The sequence below is a fragment of the Colius striatus genome, chromosome 10 (assembly GCF_028858725.1).
Source record: "Colius striatus isolate bColStr4 chromosome 10, bColStr4.1.hap1, whole genome shotgun sequence".
Lineage (NCBI taxonomy): Eukaryota > Metazoa > Chordata > Aves > Coliiformes > Coliidae > Colius > Colius striatus.
Window position 1 is genome coordinate 27,279,748 of NC_084768.1, and position 22,765 is coordinate 27,302,512.

Below are 22,765 nucleotides of genomic sequence, written 5' to 3' on the forward strand. Positions count from 1 at the left end.
CTTTCCTATTGAAATCCTCCTAGTTCCTTTGTTTATCTGTTCTGTTTATGACACTGACAAAACATGTTTATTCCCATATCGCTTTGCAAACAGAGATCATAATTTGATTCTAACTTTCATCATTTCAGTTTCAGAATGCGATTTCAAAAACTATGAAAACAATTCAGGTATCCCCTACTATTATGATTAGTTAAGGTAGCTTTGAGATCTTTAAATGTCAAATAGACAGGTACAGAAAAATAGAAACTAGATCAGGTTTCCTTCTACTTACTCCTGGGTTTTCTTTAGAAGCACAAAACTTTGCATAGTCTGCTAGTATATGAGATGGACGTTTGGAGTAGAATTCAAGGTAGTAAAAATTGAAAATATGAGAAATAGTGCTGAAGTACTGTAGAAATCATGAGCATTTTTTTGAAAAATCAATATCACAAGCTCCTGGTTGTCAATGTTCAGATTCCCATGTACGCTAACATATTGATTACTTTTCCATATAGAAATCAGTGAATTGTGTGAATGTTGCAATACTTCAAAAAAGATTCAGCTAGAAAGAGCAGGAAAAAGAAGTATTTTAACTCTGCACTAAAAGTAAAAAGGGTTATTAATTTTGCAAAAGAAAACAATCAGCACTGCAGCTACTCCAGTACGGATTCTAAGGAAACTATACAACATGGGGAAAACTTTATTCCATTACTATTCAGAACCACAAATCGAGAACACAGAAAGTTCAAAGGTTTAATTGTAATAGCGACCAAAATGCTTGCATTAAAAAGAAGAGAAAACCAAGGACCTTCATGAATAACCTGGACACAAAGCCCATCTGTGCTTAGTTACTGGAGGAGTAAATAGAGAGGTTTCATGTTTGCAATGCTATGATCCCAGTAACATAACCAAGGCTGCTGCTAGCAATAACTAGTAGTTGTACACATCACAATGTTTTTGTAAGCCATCAGAGAACACTGAGGCAAATATATTGGTGTGATGGCTTTGAGCTATCCCATACATCCCATCTTTCATTCTATGTGTTATCATCTTCTCCTTTTCCCTCACAGGTTTTTCCCACAAGCTCTAAACAAACAATAGCTTTTAACTGTGAACAATCCCAGCTGCAAAAATCCAAAGTAAACAATTGCTGGAAAGGCTTTATCTGAATCTCTCCCTGAACAGGGCTTTCTTTATCTTCCCTTTGCTTCTCACAAGGACCTACACTTGAAAAGGCTTTTTCATTCTCATCTTCCAGCCTGGGTATCAGATGGATTGCTGCCTTTGTGTTTGCATGCTATTTAAATTGTGATTATTACCTTCTGTGTTTTCAAGGGTTGAGCAAAATCATGATCCATACAAATACCGCTACCACTCTCTTTTTTTGTAAGTGCCACTCTCACCTACTATCTTGCAGCATTTCTGTGAGAGTGTCAGTTTTCAGCAGTTCACCTGCATGCTTTAAGCTTGAGTAATTATGGTTGTACACCACTTTGGTATCCATCCTAAATGTCTTATTTTGTAGGTAAGTGTATCTCTTGTTAGTAAGGGAGGCTTTGATTTTGGATCATAACTGTGCAACAGTGACTGTTGCACTTTATGAAGTGCCCAGAAAAGTAAACTTCATAGAATCAGTGAGCACAATCCTCCCACATGAACTTAAAGCTTGCCATTTCATTCTCTGGTCTTCAGTGGCACATCTTCACCTTATTCCAGTGCTTATAAACATGGGTGCTTTTTTTTTTTTTACAATGGTTCCCTATAACCATGGTGCAGTGACTTTTCCTGGCCTTTTTCCCTTTTCCAGATGGATCTCATTGTTTTGAAGCCTCCTATGGGACCTATACTAAGATTTGGGCCAGAAAGCATTTAGCTGATAACGTTATGTTTTTAAACCACCAAGAATATGTAAATATTCTTACAATTTTAAATCCTACTAAACTTTGCAACATTTCTTCTCACTGGCTAAATAATTTCTATTAGCAAAAGGAAAACTTAAGTCTTTTCAGCTGCTTCCTCTTGAGGGATGTAAGCTATCAGCAAATTTTGCTAACATGTTCCAGAACAGCCAGCTGTTACTATCCACCTGCAGCCATAATATTGATTGAAAAGAATATAGAACTTAAACATGGATAGCTTCTGTAATTATGTAGAAAGAGTTTAATACATGATTCTGCTTCAAATGTCATGAGGCAATGGCTGTAACGTGGCAAGGAATATATTAGGAAATTATTTAGCCAGTTGAGAAAGTCTCAGTTAAAGACTGTTTCCCTATTTTCTGTTTCAACTGGTTCCTGAAAATATTGCCCATGTATACAGAGAAAGTCAATGACCAGACCAACAGGGCTCAGACATCCTGACAAATACACAGGAAGTTGCTCAAGTGTTTCTTTAGCTCTGCAATTTCCTAGCAATGTAAATAGAAGTGGCTCTTATGCCAAAGATTTTATACATATGAACAGATAGAAAACATAAAATAGAAGTACCACCTTCTTTGCATGCCAGAGCTGATTAAATAAAGATGACATTCCCCCCAAAAAATAGTTTGCCCCATTTCTACAAAGAATGGAAGATGTTTGGCCAGAAGCTTTTGGCTTCAAATCTGTTTTAGATACTTCTGTTTTCTGGTTATACCCTTACTATTTTGTTTTTGGTGAATCAGATATGGTGTATATCTTGTGACAGACTTGCAATTCTGTTGGAGATTTTGGCCCAAAGGCCATGGCATGGCATTAAACAGGGATCAAACATCAGTCCCTCTGTAGATCTCGTTGAAAGCTTTCTGCTAGAAGAAGGCCTTCTCCAGACTATCCCCCTACTCTAGACAGTGCAATAACACTGGTGTTGAGAGGGAAGTTCCAAATAGGAAACGCTGCCTTACACAAGCTTTACGTGTTCTATGGGTCTGTGTTTAAGCATATTAGCTTGGAAACAAAGAAAGAATTGCCACAAAGGGCAGAGAAGCAGGGCAAATGCCTAAAGTGGTCATTATTTAAAACAGTGGTTTTTGTCATTATGGCATAGTTTTGCTCCATGAACTGAAAATGCGTAATGCAGGTTATGAGTGCTGGGCTGTCGTGAACACCAAGAGTATCTCAAATACACAAATACCACGGTGAACGCTGAGCTCATTTTACTGTTAGCATAGCAGTGCATCCAAGCTCTTACTGTATTAAAGTCCTTTGAGTCTTATTTTAATGTTGCTTCTTGTATCATCCCAGACTTTAGCATTTCTCTCTTTTAAGTAACTAAATGAAGAGCTCTACCAGGGGGAAAAAAATCCTATAATTCACAATCTGTAGCCCATTTTCTGCATCACTTTCCTAAGACTTGGTTACCTTGTAAGGACCTGATAATTTCCAGTTAACAAGACGCAGGTGCAACCAATTAGTGTGTCTGGTGGAGCTCTGCCTGTACCCTAACATCGTCCCTCCATAGATGAGGATTTGTTTTCCCCTCATGAGCATCACTGGGTTTTGAAAACTCTGTAGCTGAAGAGAAAAAAAATACAAACACCCTAAATGCTATCAATATTGAAAACTTTTCCATTTGAAAGGACATGTGTTCCTACAAAGGGAAAAAGAAAGTTGTTTTAAAATGTTAGCAGTGATGAACGATTTAAATTTTAAAAGGTCAGTAAAATGAGCTTTGTACGTTTTCCTTGGGGATTTTGCACAGACCTGACTCTCACATTACTTGTTTTCTGCAGCATTGGTAACAGTTGCAGGTGACACCTTTTTTTTTCTCTCCATTTTGAAGTCCCTCCACTATCATTTATTTTTATATACCTCTATGTAGGGCCCTTTGTCAAGAAAGATCCCAAGTACCTTCTGACACAAATACTGAAATGCAGCACTTTTAAAGTTTTTTTCTGAGAGGGCAGCAATCCCAAGTTGCCAGTTTCTCACATTCAGAAATGGTGATTCAAAATCTCACGAGTTGTGGGGTTGGCCTGAGAAGTTCTTTTTTTTTTTATGTGTATGTGTGTTGTTGGGTTTTGGTTTTGCTTTTTCCTTTTTTCCCTTCTTCCTTTTTTAAATAGGATGCTATTCTGGAGTAGATCTGCCCTTTAAAAGGATACAAACTTACATTTATAAAAGAAAGGAGTTTTTTAAAAAGAAATAAAAGGAAGGAAGGAAGGAAAAGCTAACCAAGATTCTTGCTAAAGGCAAAAACTTAGCTCACAAAAAGCTGCAGTTTTCTGGAATTCACAAAGCACTGTAATGTCTAAAGAGTCAGCAGGAGAGGAAATCAAGACATCAAGCACTGAAAACGAAGCAAAGCCCCATGGTATCCAGGACCTTTGGATCTTTAATGCTCATTCACAGCACAAGAGCTCAGATTTAATTTCAGCTGAAAGGTCTTAGTATTACTACAAAGTGCCCAGGTTAAATGATGAAATAATTCCTGCCTAACTTCAAACAATTGGTCTCCAGGTAATTTGACAACTCATAGTGAAGTTTCTGTCATATTTGTAGCACGCATCATTGTCCACTGATTTGACATTATTATGTTAGTAATATGTGTATATATGTATAATTGTTAATATTTTAAATGTGTATGTTAAATCAATATTAAGAATGCCTGACACTTCCTACTGCAAACCCTATTTTAAGTTAGTTACAACTTCTCATACTCATAATGATTTGATGCAAAATTTTCTGTGCCAGGTGTCTGCCTCAGGCAGAATTTTGTGGTGGTGGTTGGTTTGCTTGTTTTTTTTTTCCTTTTAATGTCAGCCAAAGCAGCTCAGCTATTCTTGGGAAGTCAACCAGGGAAAACCATGCAAAACAAACCTGGCAATCTTTTTGAAAGGACCTACTGTGTCCTTATCCTGGGGGAGGGAACTTAACCTTAGGCAAAGGCGTGACTTTTCTTTTGGATACTTACTTCAGTTGGTAGGTTCAGATGGAAAACATACCAGAATGTGGGTGAGCATTGAATGTTTAAGAAATCACAGTGTTCACTCTGTGCTCCCATGATCTGTTTGAATGTGATGTCCAACATTACCATTCATGCTCAGTACCTTCAGTTCCAATCCAAAACCACCCTGTAGTGCTTGCCCCACAACAAAAAAAATAGCAGCCCCTTCCAACTCAAGTCAGGAAACTGTGATCTTCTGCTAATAAGATAAAATGTGTGACACATTTCAGCCATCTTTTCCCCTTGTGTTTAAGGTTCATCTTTATCTTCCTCATGCTAAAAACACTGAACATCCCTTACCACCTGTTTGTGTTTTTAATTCCTGAAATCGGTTTGCAAAGAACTATTGGGAAAAGCAGATTTAATTACTTTTAAAGGCTAAATGCAGGATGAAGGTTTTCTTCAGTTTTTTTGTCTTGGTGGTTTCATCAGCAGCATACCTCCAAATGCACACTTACTGCACGTTATGGGAAGAGGACACTTTTCTCCTACATACCTGCCTTGTTTCCTCTTCTCCAACATCTGTCTCAGATCTATTAATCCATGCATAGACTGCAGCAGTTGTTTTTCTGCTTGCAGTGAAGCCACAATACATCCTGATGCACACATACTTCCCAAATAGCTGGGGTTTTACTTGGTGGTGTCATGAGAGGCTTTTCTATGCTATGCCTCTTCCATTTGCCCAGAAGTTGCAGATCAGTTTGTCAGAATCATGCAATAGATTGAAAATGTATCATAGCTGAAGTGATATAATGCAATTACGAATTCTGGTACAGCATTGGTTTGAATATTGCTAATTTTTGTGGTATTCATACCTTCCAAAATGAATAAAAATGTTTTTATAGTAAAGATTTCTGCCATTTTTCTCTGGACTGATGCTCTGGAGACCAGAGCAATTTCTAGGGAATCTGGTAAGTATATTTAATCTAATTTTATTTTCCTAAAACTTCTTTTTTTTAAAAAAAGCTTTGTTTTTTTTTTCATTTACCACCAATTATATGTCTCTATAATTCCTAACAAACATACATGATTCTATACCAAGTAGGGATACTTTTCTTACAAAAGAAGGCTTTAATGTGCATAGTGTATATCTAGTCCCGATACTCTTTACAGTATGTGTGCTAAAGTGTGTCAGCATAGACAAAAAGTAGACTAAAAAGTGTATTTGTTCAGCAAACGTTTGATTGCTGTATCACAACCTTTTTTGTATTGAATTCAGTTCAGAGACGTTTGCATACCTTATTGAGCAAGCTGCATATTTTTCTGGCTAAGGTGTGTATACTGTAGTCATTACGTTTTTGCACACCTCACTGACTGAGCTGCACAGACTACTTTAACTATCACCAGGAATACTTGACTGAGTTCAGCTGCTTATTTGAGTGCTTCAGTTTGTGTACTTTATGACTTCAGTGGTTTATGTTGAGATAAAGTCCTGTTCTGTGCTGTTAAATTTTTGGTTCTGCCAATCTAACAATATAGCATGCTGAGAGAACTGCACACATTGCTAACTGCTTGCTCCATGGTGAACGTGAGTGCTTCAAATGTTATAATCTGCAGTGTTTTGTGAAATGAGCTGCATATTTTTGTTTTTATATACGTTACTTACCCAGTTGTGTACATTTGCCCAGCTCATTATACAAAATAAGCTTGATTGGAATAAGAACATTCTCTACCAGCTGTCTGCTCTGAGTCAGTATGTAACAAAATTAGCAACTTTCTCTTTCCAACAGTGACATGATTGCATCCAAAGTTTAAGGCAATTGGTTTGGAGATCTTGTTTGTTTCATTCACTCCATGCAAACATCGAGATTAACAAACCAATTTGTTGCGACTTAATTTGTTTTCACAAATATGAACAGAATTAAGTAATAGAGGAAAAACTCAGTGCTCTGATACAGGAAAATGCTTTCATGTAGAGTATGGAATATATAGAGAGCTAAATATCATTATTTACTTTAGACCCATAGACTGTAAACATATGAAGATGGAAAATAAGTAGAAAGTTCCCAAGATGGATGTTTCATTGGATAAGCAATGCCTAAAATGCTTAAAATTACAAATATAACAGTTTTTAAATTAAGTGCAGGCTTTCATCAAAAGGCACAAAAACAAGCTCATTTCATGACCATTAGAAAATCTCAAAATGCTGCAATAGATAAAGTACATGAAAATTCAACACCATGTGCAGTTTGCTCGTTAACTTCAGTAGAAAAATGAATTAATATCTTTAAGAAAATGTTTGGTTTTTTTTCTCAAAACTTGCTAGTTTTTGGAGACAATTTCAATAAAACTTACAAGTTATTATTAGAATTTTTTTGGCTAATTTGCAGTGGTGGCCAAGAAGGCCAATGGAATCCTGGCTTGGATCAGAAATAGTGTGGCCAGTAGGACTAGGGGAGTAATTGTCTCCCTGTACTCAGCACTAGTGAGTCTGCACTTCAAATGCTATGTTCAGTGTTGGACCCCTTACTACAAGAGGGATTGAGGGGCTAGAGTGTGTCCAGAGATGGGCAATGAAGCTGGTGAAGGATCTGGAGCACAAATCTGATGGGAAGCTGCTGAGGGAATTGGGTTATTTAGTCTGGAGAAAAGGAGGTTGAAAGGAGACATTATTGCTGTCTGTCACATACTGGAACAGGCTGCCCAGAGAGGTAGTGTAGTCTCCATTCCAGGAGGCATTTAAAAAACATGCAGATGTGGTGGTTAGGGACATGGTTTAGTGGTGGACTTGGCAGTGTTAGGTTAAAAGTTTAACTTGGTGATCTTAAAGGTCTCTTCCAACCTAAATGATTCTGTGATTCTGGTGTATGATTCTATGAAGCAGTTGGAAGATTTTCATGACATTTGCTACTCTGTCTCTGCTTTCCACTAACCTCTCTAACACCTTAAGCTGTAGCAAACTTGCTTTTATGTTTTCATATCTGAGTAACCTATTTGTATGGCTAGGATACCTACTGAAAAAGCAGCATACTAATTTTGAAACATACATCTTGTGTATCACTGCAGTGTAAATCAACATGGACTATCAAAATACTAAGAAAAGCCAGATTTTCCATTAGATCTATGTAGAATAACGTAAGATACATGTCTATTCCATATATTTTCTCTGTATATTTTAATGCAGCTGGTATGTGCAATATACTTTCATAGTTTATACCTGACCTCTTTTCTTTGTTGGTTTTTTTTTCCCCCAGAGAGTAATTTTCAATGTCGTCAACTTCAGTAAAACAAAAAGCCTCTACAGAGATGGAATGGCTCCAATGGTGAAATCCACAAGCAGACCAAAATGGTAAGTTATCCTTTTAAGGACTTGCTTAATGAAATAAAAGTGGTTTGCTTGACACTTTCTTGTAGCAAAGACCTAACGGCTGAGGTGCATGTTTTAGAGTGAATTTTGATGCAAAAGCAGTGTTGTGAGGACATGTTCTCTTTGAAGAAGGTAGACAATATGAATTGTGGAGGCCTCTTCCAGCCTTACTGTGATGATGTGTTGTAGTGCCTTGATTCAAGTAACATGATTGAAATGATGTACATTCAAGCAGTCTGAACAGCTGGGACTTGGGACAAGCTATTTTTCAGTGCCATCCTCACCACCTAACTGTTAGGACAGTTCCTGGCTCAATTTTGGCCTGTGTCAGCTAGCAGTGTCCCAAGCAAAGACTGCAAACAATATGGGAGATGGACTGAGCCTGGACTGGAAGTTCTGAAACGCTGTTTGGGTTTGTTCTTTCTGTTTTGAGATGGTTGGAGTTTAGTGAAAGGATATGAGCTCTTCTATGTGAGTTGATTTCATGAGAATGAGCCTGGTCTGCTTTATCTAAGAAAGCCAAACAGCCTGGTCATAAGCTACACAGTATGTACAACGCAGTAAGGCACGTTCATGTGAAACACTTGAGCACCCATAGAGATGATATATTTTCTCAGAGCAAATGTAATGAAATGTCTACTGTGAGCAATAATATGTAAATCTAATGAGTCCTGATGCATGCAAGACTCACAAAGAATTATATGATTTGCTATTAGCTGGGAAACTTGTTTGAATATGGATAGTGAGGTTAGGCTGTAAGTGTACAGTAATAGGTTCTTGTAGGCCTTTACAGCTGCTACTTTATATTGGTCGATTAATCACACATTTCATCAAGCCACACATTATCTGAGCCTTATAAATATATCTTTCTTAAGTACTTCAGCTGTTCCAAAATTTTCACCCATTAGATATTAACTTTTGGTGGTCATACAGTCATTGTTATTGTATGACTTCCTCTTCATAGGACCAACAGAATGGCTATTTGTTTTTTTGTCTGGATGGTAAGGTCATACGGACAGAAGAGCTGTCTCACGGTACAGTTAGTGGATGGAGTCAATTCCAGCTCAATAAGAGCATGTAATAACATTGAAAATTAATTAAAAAATCCATTGTGCTTAGTGTTTTTGCAGCAAAAAGTCATGTTAATTGTGTTTACTATTTAACTTTGGAAAAATCTTTTGGGGCATTTCAGGGCCACATTTATCAAGCATACTTTAATCATCTTTCAAAACCTTTTCCTTCTCTCACTGGGGTATGGTATTTGCAGCTAAGTATATTGTGTGTTAAGTTTATCTATAAATCAGATATGGCTTTCATACAAATTTTATGCCTTACTTTGGTTTCAAATTAAAGTGTAAATCTTACAAAACAATGCAAAATGGGCTTTTTCTAGAACATATAAGCTCCTTCACTATTTTTAAAACAGATTTCTCTTCCATTTCCCTGGAGATCTATTTATTTTTGTGTTTTATATTTTTAGGGTATGTATTTTGCTCCCATGAAAGTGAGGAATGAATAACATTGCCTGGAGCCAGGCACAGTGTAGGCAGCAGGTGCTGAGCAGCTTCTTTGTACAGGGCTACTACCATACTTTAATCCTGTTTCAGAAATTCTAGCTTTTTTTTTTTTTTTCTTTAAAAAGATCATTATTTTATCAGGTTTTTCTGTTTTGCTTTGTCTTTTCCTAAAATTTTGTGTATGAAAACATCTTGCTGTACTTTGAAGGTGCACATTAATTCATCCTGTTATCAGGGACCATAGTGATATTGGAGTCTGCTCAGTATAATTTTCTGTCTTGATGTTAATAAGAGTTATGCATGTGTTTTCCATGTGGGAAAACACATACATTATTTTCAGATATATGCTTTCTGTTAGAGCTGTCTTCTGTTAGGATTATACCTTTTACAATTACCTTTTTATCTGTTTCTGTAGCATTCCAGTGAAACCTGTAAACAAAATTTTCTCCTTCTCTGTTTGCTGAAGTAGGATTTACTAGTACTTGCAGTTACTAATGCAACATACAGGTAGTTGTAGTTTTTGGACATGAACAAGGCAACATCTAACTACATTGTTTTGATCCTGTTTGCTGCTTTGTACATATTAATCTAGTAAGTTATAGTGAATCACTCAATGGTGCAAAAGTGCTGAGGTTTACATGAAGGTACTCAGAATTGAGTTGTGTAGGGAAACTATTGGAATTCTCCACTTTATATTAAGTCAGCACAGCAGGTGAGTGGATATAATGTAATTAGATTAGAAAACTGTATTAATTACAAAAGTTGAGGGAACACAACAGCCTTTAAAATCAGGTTAAAAGGAAGGAAATTACCAGTTGCCAGGGTACTGTGCATGAATTCTGTAGCAGTGCTCAGTCCTTCGTGTCTGAACTCTTCTGTACTAAATATTTGAGGAACTCATCATTATTGTGCCTGTCTGTAGAGGCATGCCATCCATACTGAAGTTCTCTCAACCTACAGTGGCCACACTGATAGGTATGTGACACAGCATTGCTTCTGTTCCTCTTTCTGTTTTATACAATCAGTTGGAGTTGTAGGGTGAAAGAGTATCTATTTTCCTTTTTGCATTTGAGAGCTTTAAGTACATTACTCCTCTTCATAACAAATATTCAAGCCTGAGTTATGCCTTTTGACTTAGATAAGAAGTTACCTCTGTATTCAGTGTAGAATTTGACCATATTGCTCACAAAGCCCTGCATATCAAAAGTAGATTGGCCTCCAGAGTCTGTGAATTTTAATGTTTGTTTTGAGTGTGGTTACGCAAACATGGCTCCGAGCTCTGCAACATCTTTTGAGTTTGATTCTTGACTCTGGAACAAATCACTGCCAAGTGCTCTTGAAGTAGAGTGTGTGTCAAACACAGATGAAAGTTTTTGACCTGTATTCTCTTGCCCTGTGGGGTAAGACCTTTAAATGCAGTCAGCATCAAGGTTCAGCTCAGTGTTACTGATGTAAATGGAGTATATCACTGTCATCAAAGCACTCAGTGTGGACACAGATGTTCTGGTGTTGACATATTCTTGTCTTTTGAAGGAAGGCCAAACACTTCCAGTAATGAGCTACTTAAAAAGAGGAAGCAGTATGCTGAAGGATAAGGAAAAAAACCAGATTTCATAGTAAAGAAACAGATTATTTTTTAAAGAGAAAAACCCAGAAAAATAATTTGTGATTAAAATGGTATCTATTTTCCCTGTACACAGTCATGGGCTTATTGAATATTCATTCCCAAAGGGACAGAGACAAAAAATAATGAATTAAGTAGATGAAGTTCCAAGTCCCTCTACCCATTTTTCTGTATGTATTTTTTTTTTTGTGGATGCCCTACATTGACACTAAATAGTATGGGGTTGTGCCAGCTGCATCAGTCAAATTTCGCTGCAATGAATCACAGCTTGTAGGTACAAGTGCTGCATTGTGTCACCCCGTGTTACATCACTTGCTTTTCATAGCAAATTGGACAAGACGAAACTCTAGATTTTATTTCAAGCTGATGGAATGGGCTGCATCTGGTCACTTAGCATTTTGTTTTCTTAAAATTATCTGGTTATTCAGAAGTATGACACCAAGATTTTAGAGAATTAGTGGGTTTTTTTCTCAGTAATGACTGTTACAAATGAAAATTAAATTAATATCATAGAAGCCTGTTCTGATTTTACTCTGTATTGTTTTGTAGAGGTGAAGAATTTGAAGAGAGATGGATTTGAGGAAATTAAATTTTTGCTATGCTGATGCAGTTCCTACTGTAATCTTATTTTTATTTGCTGCTTCATTTATGTGCAACCTAATCTTGTTGCAGTTCCTTAATCATGGTTTCACAGTAAAAGCTTTGTCCTTGGAAGGTGTTAGTAAAGCCTACCATGTGAGCATAGCATTGGAAGACTATTTAAGTACATATACCATACTATTCTGTTGATTGCCTGTAGTTTTGCAAGTTTCTCAAAGTGAAATAGAAGAGTGAGTTGTTTGAGAGGCAGCAGATTTTCCAAATGATGAAGTGAGCAAATATTCCCTTTGGGTTGAGAACAGCTATAACTCTTGATTATTCAGTGTGAGCATTGCCTCATTGGGGACATTAGTTTTTCAAATTGTGCTAATCTTTTAAAAGTAACAACTGGCCACTCATCACCTTAGGTATTTCAGCAAGATCATGTGCAAAACTCTAATTAGTATTTATAGAACAGCAACTCTTCCCAGTAGAATAGTAGTGGTAGCTGGCAAATATCTGGTTGACACCTGTTAAGTCTTCAGACATCCATTGTATTTTATTCTGCATTTCAAATGAGCAGAGAGCAGTAGGTGAAGTCCCCATAATTAAGGGATAAAGGATAATAAATAACACGGTTCTTGAGTGGATGAACACAAGGTTAAAGGCTGTTCTGCAGTTGCGATGCTGTATTTCAGGAATTGTTTGTAAGCAATAATGCTAGCTAAAATATTATGGAGCCTTCAGCATGTGAAAGGATTTATGTCTAGATTTACATGTGTTTTGTTTATAATGTCAGATTTCAAAGTGCTTCTTGGCAAAGCAGCTACTTTCTTCCCCATCTTTTATCTCATTCTGTATTGATGGCTTTTAACTGGATAGCTGCCTTCCCCAGCAAGCACTACACTACCTCTGTTGCTAAAACATCTACTGTTAAATGCTCACAACACATTGCTTCTGAAGCATTTTTCTTTTTCAGTAAACCTGGGAGTACAGAAAAACTTTCAGGTAATTAATTCAAATTTGAATCTATATATATCTTGGTAAATATTGTCATGATGAAGAATTTTGGTAGACATCAAGAAAAGCAATATAAGCTTTATGAACAATACTCCCATATGTTCCATTCATCAGAAGGGGACAAGACTGAGAAAATCTGAATTTTGAGTAGCTAAAATGTGTTGATTCTTGCCAAGTTTCTTTAACATTTGTGTCTACAATGCAGTGTTACAATCACTACCACGTCTACCAGGCTACATTATACATTCAGAAACTCTCAGCAGCATTTTTAGTATGCATTTATATATCTTTAGCCATAAGATAAGCTGTTTGTGAGATGAGCTGTCATTTGTGGTGAAACAGTTTGAGAATAAAGCACTAAATATATATATAGCTTGCTAATCTGAAAGACTGGAATTGCTTACTATAAAATATATAGCATGCTATGGTTAGCGATAACATCACCTGAATTTAGGTAAGGAAGATGAACAAGCTGTTATCATTACCTAGTTCCTTCCTTGGCCTATTTTAGAACTTTGGCTACTCTTTTGCAGCTTGTTCCTTTGCCAGTTTTATAATGTAATGTGTGCTTGTTCTTCCTTTGAGGCATCTGGTGAGAATGCTTCCCATGGCACAGGTGTGTGTTGATGCACTCTTTGCCAGGTATGGATCTGGCTCCTCAGAGCTGCTCTCTGCCTAGTGCTAGAACTCTACATAGAATCACCAGAGTGCGAGTTGGCCCAGGTTAAAAGTAAACTTCCAGGGAAGAGAAAGAGGATTTAGTTTTGGAGTGGTTTATCACATTGATCCAAACCCAGCTGTATGGGTCCAACTGGAGGAGCAGTGAGGGAGGTTGGATAAGTGGCTGGAGCAGGGTCGAGGGAATAAGGATAGTAGCAGCTGATAGAAAAATGCCTAGAGAACTGTCTGAGAATTCACAGCCTCCGTTTCAATAACTTGCAGCATTTTATTAGGTGAAAATAGAAGAAAAGACATTGCAGTATTGACCTTTTAAAATCCCACACTGAGTGATAAACAGGAGTAGTTTTGTCTTGGTCTTACTGTGACTCTTTGAAAAGAATAAAATACAAAGAAGATATTTTTAGACATTTTGGAGATTGGTTTATATGAAAGTAAAATAACTACCTCTGAAGTCAATTCCTGGCTAAATGAAGGTTTCTATGAATTAAAAGAAACAAACCTAACAGCTCTACAAACTCATAAAATAAACGCACTCTCCTTCCCTTTTCCAATCCAGCAAAGGAATATAGAATAGGTTACATATCACTCTTAGCATCAACTTTTGTGGAAGTAGAGAAGTTATATTCTGCTGGCACAAAGTATGAATCAGTTCCCAAAACTGATATGTTTTTTGTGCCAACTAAATGATATTAGTTTGTGGCAAGAAAGTAATATTGGCTGGATACTTTACTGGAAATTTAAGATGCAAGGAGTTATGTTGGGCAAAATTAGTAATAAACAAATTAAATTAATAGAAAAGGCAAATGAATTTTAGGATTCAAAGAGAAAATAATGAGGAATCTCCAAAGGACTGCTAAGCCATCATTAAAAATTCCTAGCTACTTTATATGTATGTGTGTGTTTTCTCATCATTTATCTGACTGATCTCCTATAAATCAATTTATTTAGATTACAGCAGAGTCAAAAGGCCCAAGACACGATCAAGACTCATTGTGCTTAGTGCTGTGGAAACATATAAATAGACAAAGTCCTTTTCCAAAGTTGTGAAAATTTTATGATTGATTTCAGTAAGAGCAAAGTTAGGCCAATACTGAGCACTTCTGAAAATTCCATCCTTAAAGATTTATTCCAAGTAGTAACTGTTTAAAAAATGACATACTGCTTACATAAGAGTCTAAATATTTGATGGTTATAGTATTTACATCTAAAACACCAGAGGCTATGTGCTTTAATACCTCAATCTGTTTCCCATATACTCTGTCAACATGAGTTCCCTGCATTGATTGAGGGCACTCTGTGATCCCTAAGGTTGTATTCATGAAAGGTTACCCTTGGTTCTACTTTATTCATGAAAGGTTTAAAGCACATAGGAAACAAACATGTCTATTCCTGCTGTGTGCATTTTTGTCATCTATCAAACTTAATTACTGGGGTGGTGATGAGAAATTCAAAATTTCAAAAAAGTGCAGCTGTCTGAAAATCAGCAGTGCAAACCACAATGAAATTTTCAGTTGGGAGGTTTTGTGGTAGTTTAAACCAACTGAAATGTACATTTTTCCCACTCCAGTCCATGGTACAGAGTTTAATGGCTGCAAAATATGACGAGAGCTGTGCATTATATCTCATCCTGAAACAGATAATTCTCTTTCCTTAAGTGATGGGCATTTGGTGGAACTGATTGCATGAAAAGTGTTCACAGAACTAGGTTCCTAACCTTTGCAGGTTTTAAAAAAAAAATATGTAAAATTGAAGCTTTCCCCCCAAAAATTAGTCTGGAACTTAGATAAATAGGAGCAGCACCAAACTCCAAGCAGAGACAAACTACCAAGAAGACATTGCAGCTTTTCATTGCAATTTTGTGCTTTGAACTAATGGAGCAAAGCAGAATGAAAATCACCTCTGTTAAGAATGGCATTTATCAGCTGTAAGTACTTAGTAGTAAGAGCCCTACACAGACAAAGCTGAGTGTCACCAAGAAATGTACTTGAAAATCAGACTGTTAACACAAGACTACACAAATAAGAGCCAAAAACTGTTATCAGAAAATGCAACAACTCTTTAAGAATGTTTTAATGGTCTGAAGAGTGCTAGACAAGTTGAATTTAACAAGATGTAATAACCTATGACATAATATAATTGAGAATGCACCGGGACGCAGAACAGTCAGGTTAAATTTTGGCTTCACTTCCCTTAGCCTTGAAACTTTAAATATCTTTCAATGTGTGATTTTAAAAATACATAGTACTTTTTAAATTTACATATGACATAAAAGAATATGATGTGCAATATATCAGAAATACAATTCTAAGTAGAGTTAGGGCTGAAATATGCAGCTTAATATTTTTTAATGTTTGCTTGAATCATTGACAACAATTTTTTTTCATTCATTTGCTGTGAAGAAACAATATTTAGTGCAGAGGAAAAGGTAATGGGAACTATTCATTGTGAATTTCTGATAAAATGACACAGTTATCAGACAACTGCCTTATATTTGAAGTGCCATAGTAAAAGCCAAAGCAATGAGTTCAATTTAACTTTTAATAGAACATAAAATAGAAGGCAAAAACATTTTGCTGTACTGTGGAAATTGTAAAGAAAATAAGCAGTAAATAAGTATGGCAGGTGATAATGCAGGAACAGAACATTAAAATAATAGGTGCTTTATCTTGAACTTTGCTGGAATTCAACAACTATATATAAACTCAAATTGTAAAAAATCCAATTTTTATGCTGTGATTACTAAGGTTAAATTATGAATTAATTTATACATGATACATCACTAGTTTTGGAAAACTAGAATTTAAGATCATGGAATAGAGATATGATCTTTCCTGTATCTCTAGGTGCTCAGGCAGTGGCTAAAGTGTTTTGTCAAATTACTTTAAGTAGGATTATTGAATTCTAGTTTGAAAGTGAAACTTTGTCTTGCTTCGGTATATGAAGCATCTCTGATATTGAAAACCTAGTAAGAGCTCTCCTAAAGTGTTTAGAAAGTATCCCATATTTTTTGGCAATGAATACTGCTTCCTCCCTTTTTGTCTACTACTGCTGAAGCAGCAGAAGGATAACTAGCTTTGGGTAAGGGAAAACTGAGGGTCTAGGCTCAGAGAGCTTTGCTGATACTCCCCTACCTGTGCAAAATAAGGGTTCTGCTGCAGAAGGGAAGGGCTATGCTGGGTGAGGGGGCTAGGAAGTACTAGTTCTTGGTTAGAATATCATGTTTGAAAGGGGGAACCATTAATATAGGTTTGAACAATGCAGCACCTTTGTTACTGTTCTCAGATATGTGGGTTTCTCTGCACATGTCCTCTTTGTCACTATAGTAGTGCTGTTGGTGGGATTTAGGGTTGGTATTTCCTCACCCAGGTTGTCACAAGACTAGTCAGCCAAGCTAGAAAGTCTCTCTCATGTCAGTAATAGAATCTCCAGGTCTGGGATTTATCCACAGCATGGTTATGCAGATGGGCTGCAGGTGACCTGTGTAGCTCAGGTGCAACCATTTGCCCTGAGAGTATTACATTTGCTACAGGTGTGCAGATTGTTAAAGACACTTGCATCTGGCGTCCTCTCCCATAACAGGGGGAGTTTCTGAAGCTGGATGTTAGCTCTGTTTGTACTGCCTGGTAAGGATATTTTTTTTTTACAGTTCCTAAATCACAATAGTATGTGAGCTATTTAACTGATTTTATCTTTTTAACAGTGAAATGTGTATAGAAATTATTGTTATGACAAAGTATTTCTTTCAATTAAACTAATTTGTTTGAAATTAGCCCCCTATGGTGGGGGCTGCCCCTTACTCTAAGGTCCCTTTCTCTCAGATCCTGCCTACTCCTTTTTGTGATGTTCAGGCTCTGCCTTCTGTGATTTTTTCTGCATTGTTCCCTCATTTCTCTTATTCTGTGCTCTTGCACAGCCACTTTATTGCTTTCAAGTCTAGAGAGAAAAGGATGGGCTCTGGTGATGAGAGGGCCCAGGATGTGCCGGCATTCCCTGTCCCTTTGGAGGTACCCAAGGCTTGTAGGGTGGGTTATGGGTGTTAGCTTCAGTGCCATCTGCCCCCAGACAAGTGCGGCTGAGGGAATATTGTCATGAGAGATACTGTAATCAAAAGAGAGTCTCCTATTAGCAACTCCAGAATTACAGCTTTATTAGGGTTGAGTTGTAAATTTATTAGGAAATTGCCCTGGGAAACTGGACTCTCAGTGAAATGCTTTCAAATGGCAAAATTAGTGACTTCCAAAATTCAGCATTGCTGTTGACACTGAGGAAGAAAATTGTGTTCTGTTAGCTTTTTGTTTGAAGGCTTCATGGTTGTTGAGCCTTTTTTCAGGTGCTGTTGTAAAAATTGCTGTGTTCATTCTATGAGGAATTTTACGAAATAGTTTACTGGAAATGTGTGATACCCTTCAGCAAATCTATAGGAAAGGCCATTGCAGTTCAAGATGAAAAGAGACTGAACTTAAAAGGATAGGTTTGCCATAGAAAGAAAATGAGGAATATCCAAGTTAAAATAATTTACTATGCCTTTTAATATTTGATAGAATCCTCTCCTAATGTTTTTCTCTGTGTAGTTAAAAAGCACGAATACCTCATATCTTTGAGACCAGTAGTGAAATACTAATTTAGCTTTTAGAAGGAGAAGAATTTTTTTCCCATATTCTACTCTATTGGATAGTTTAGTGCTCTTGTGATTTTCTTTTAAATGTCATTCAGGCAAAGAACGGGGGTCATGTACTACATATTTATGTGTAGCATTGTTTTTATTAAACATAGTTCCCTGGGCTATCCTGAGGGACTGTCACTATCTCGGGAGAGGTGGTGGAAAGGTTTGTGGTGTAAATCCCCCTCAGGAAGTGTTTGGCTCACTTGGGCTATGTGAACTTGAGGAGTGACTCAGCAGGGGGAAAAGTGCAGGTGCAGTCAGAAGGGCTTTACCTTCAGGAGCAGCTTCTGTAGCTGTAAACAAAGTAAGTCAAAGAAAGGAGGAAAGGAAATATATTCAGATTGACTGTTAACCCCTGAAGGCAGAAGTCTGATACTTTCTTTGAAAGGAGAAAGAAAAAAGAAAAACCATTTGTGCCCGGGGTGAAGCAAACAGGGAGTTGACGTAGGTGGGAATCATAGATGTAAATACAGTTTTCTGTATAAGTAAAAAAAAAAAAGCCTTGTATTGTATATATCCTATAACATGGTATTATTACATGCTATATCCTTTAGTGGTTAACTGTTTCATTTCTATTTGAAAAGCACATAAGCTCCAGACCTAGTGAATTACATGCATTCTTGGCCTTTAATCATGTAATGAGAATGATCATCTGAAGGAAATTTCCATTGTTGTGTGGTTACAAATGAAATCTTGCAGAAACTTAAGGAGAAAAATTATGGGGCATCAGTTACAAAGAAGAAAACACCAGTGGCTTTCCTTTCTAAACTGCTTAACAGATGTAAGTCTGCTTTTCTGCCATTATCTATATGAGTAAACTTGAGGTCTGGACATTTGTACATCAATCTGAAAGGAAACAATAAACTGCAAGTCCACTGGTAAAGAAGTCGGGTACAAAGGGTAGAGGGAAGGTCAATATTCAAGATCACTTAAAACCTCGTGTAAGAGTCGGGTTCATTGTACTTTTCTGTTTCTGTAACTGTGAGATCTGCTGAGAGTTCGTTTTTCAGACATACTCTAAAGTATTCCCTCACCCTGATGGTGAGATACCTATACATCAGAAGTTAGCATCTGTGATTTGTGTGGCTGTGTCTTTGATGAGAGTGAAAACGAACGCAGTATTCTGTATTTGTCATTTCTAATACTCATCAACTTGTGTCTGTATACTAGAAAAGTATAGAAATCAATAACCTAGATGAATCATAAATGTCTGGGGGGTGTGTGTATATGTTTGTGTGTGGGATGCTCCTTCAGTTTGTTTTCTTTTCCTTTTTATTTTGGCAAAGAATTCCAAGTTTACACTAAGAAGCTGAGCTTCAAAAACATATCTGAATAGAGGAAATGGAAGAGTGGATAAAAACGGAGAGAAAATAGTAGCCTGGAGTGAAATGTGTGAATAACTCTGTCTGAGGCCTCTGGATACTAATATTACAGAAGGAAATAAATTACATGTTGACTGCATGTTTTTCTTCCACTCTAGAGTCATAGAAACCAGGGTGTCTTCAGTGAAACTTAACCATAACCAAGCATGGGAAACTGTATTTTAGTTCTTAAAAGACTCTTGCTGCACAATAGACCGTAGCATTTATATTCACAGTACTGCCACTGTGTGGTTTCCCATGAAATTCTGCAGGTAAGAAAAGCTATTCTCTACCAAACCATCAAGACACTCAAAGCAGTGTGTACACGTGGAAAGGAGAGTGATGGCAGTGAAAATTGCATGGATGCATTTCAAAGGAGCTGTTTGATTTTTTGGTTTTAAGTTGTGGCTTGCCTTTCTTGAGGGAAGGGTTTCATGCTTGTAAAGTTTCTGTCTTCCTAATATATGTTGTCAACAAAACCTAGTATTTTAATGCCTTAATATTTACAACTGAAACTGAAGGTTTTTACCTTTTGTTTCAGAAGTTGGTACACAATTTTAGGTTCAGATCAAACTTGTTATTAAAGTTTCTTTTTAAGGTTTTAGTTCTTTGACAGTACAGTGCAATGAAATAAACATATATCCACTGACAGAACTTTGTACTACCATAAATAAAGGCTGTTTACAGCTTTAACATCTAATTAATAAAATCTGTTTCTCTTGAAGCCACCAAAAATGTGGGTTAAGGTTTAAAAAACCTTCTGGTAAGTGAAACTGAGATACTTTATAGCAAATGCACAAGTGGTGTATATATTCACAGATAAAATTTTCAGGTATTGCTAATACCCTCTACTTGACAGCATGAGCCACATGGATGAGAAATTAATGGTCACTAATGCCTGAATAGCAGCTATTTATTAGAATATCTTTAGAATTCAACTTTAAGTAGAGCTATTTGGTATTCTGAGTTGTAATTTCATGATGCAGTTCTATACTATGTTGGTGTCCAAACATTTCTGCGTTGTGTATGTGAATTATCACCCATTTAAAATGTCACAAAACTCGCTGACACTTAGTAACACAATAAAGTCACTGAAGTCAAGCTTGAAAAAATTAAGATACTTATGTCAATTTTATCAAAATATCTTTTTACTCTACTAGTGGTAAATGAGACTAGTAATAGAGTTATTGAGCAGTAATCATTTTTTTACCTCCACTTTCTGCAAGGCTGTGTGGGTTATCTTCTATCTTAGTCTTGAACTAAATGACTACATTTTTGAAATGGAAGTCAATTAGTCCTCTTCCCCACTCCCCCTCAATATATAAATATATAAACCCCAATATATAAAACTAGGAAATAGTGAAATAGAAATTTGTCTTACTTTTTTGTGGCATATCTAAACATAGCTATGTAGGCCAAAGTCAGTAAATCTGGAAACTAATACCAACAGCTGAGTCTTTGACATTGTTTGACTTGTTTGGCTACTTTCCTCTTCCTGTTTCACATTGTATTTCCTTGAATATGAGATCTGAACTCCAGAAAACAATACCATGAACACAAGTAAGTTGTTTTACGAATGTGAAAACTTGGTAATACTCAGAAGTTGTACTCGTTTATTCAGCTTCACAAATAGTAAACTAATTGTGAAGTTTTTAATTGCAAAGAAGGAAACTATTTTTCTTTGGTAAAGAATGATTCTATAAGAAATAAAGGAAGGAAAAAATGCTGCTTCAAATGCTGGTGCCACACTTGGATTGCACAAGAAAGCTCTGGATTTCTCAATGGTCCACAGCCAAGTAGCTAATAGCAGCCTAGGACTTCTTTCCAGGTGAAAATAATGGCCTTAGTTAGATAAATAAAAGTTAACTGAGGTAGAAGGGCTTTAGAAATAACTAATGAGACTTTGATAGATTTTAAAGAGTTGGGGTAATTCTACTTGGGTTGTTCTGGGCCATAGTGTATGAGAGGACTGATTTCAGGAATTCAGCCAGCTCAACAAAGGTAGTTATAGAGTTTTGTTGTCTTTTGCTCAGTCTCATACTACATAGAAATATAACGCTTAACTAGTGTTTATTATCACATTTTACAGGAGGAGAGATAAAGGCAAAGCATAATAGATTTTTTTTTCAAGGACATTTTAAGGATCAGATTTGGAGCAAACTCAATTTTTTAATTCTGTTTTCTTCTCAGTTCAGTGATCTGAAAGCAATAAAAGTCTACCACCATATTTACTACATTATACCCTTTCATTATTACCTTCAAATTTCATTCAATACATAGCCTGTCTGTAGGCAGGTCCAGCTTGAGTTTGGGTGTTTACTCATGTTGTGGATTTTTATTGAGTGGTTTTTTTTCCTAAAAACTCTTAGAGGAAGCTTGACAGTTTCTTGGCCTTCTGAGTGCAGAAAATTGTTTGCTTTGTTTCAGAAGCTTATTACTGCTTCTAGTGTGATTTAGCACACCTCTTTTGTTAGAAAAGAATATTTATACTCACTTATTAAAATCTGAGAGCTAGAATTTGCCTCTCACAATATTTATATAGAAGTTATCTGCTGCTAGACTACTGGAAAAAAAAAAAAATCACCCTTCTATCACCTTAAAATTCTTGCATGACTCTCTTTTTCTAGTGTGTTTAAAAGCTATCTAAAAATATACACAGACACTCCAAACAAAGCAACAAAAAGGCTTCCCATAAGCTCCAGAACAATTAAACTCGGCGCTCCCTTCTAAATAAACCATGTGCTGGGTCAGTAGATCCCACAAGAGACAGCCTCTTTAGACCCACTGTTTGCACGATTTTCTGCTATAGACCTTCTGCACAGGTTTGGAAGCTTGTTTCAGCTATAATTACCTAGAAAACCTGCTTATAATGTTAGATTTAGCTTTCAGAACTTTTCCAACTAAGTTTGAAGTATTGAAATGAAGGTTTATAACACAAAGGTTGTCATATCCTTTGTTGAAACGGTGCCCCTATACTATAGCTTATTAAATATTTAATATAGTTTGCAGCAGATAAAAAGCAATTTTGTTTAATTTTTCCTAAATATTAATGCTATCATGCACCTTAATCCTTTCATTATAATAAAAATTTGTTCAAGCTCATTCTTATTA

At 36.4% G+C, this 22,765-nt stretch overlaps 1 protein-coding gene across 1 annotated transcript in view; it reads left to right on the forward strand.

The window, feature by feature from the left end:
- The window catches only part of AGBL4 (AGBL carboxypeptidase 4), a 907,448-nt gene that overhangs the window by 219,905 nt on the left and 664,778 nt on the right, over positions 1-22,765 (forward strand). The window contains exon 6 of the mRNA XM_062004362.1: positions 8,097-8,191. Within this exon, the coding sequence (XP_061860346.1) occupies positions 8,097-8,191 (95 nt within the window). The remainder of the gene's footprint in view (positions 1-8,096; positions 8,192-22,765) is intronic.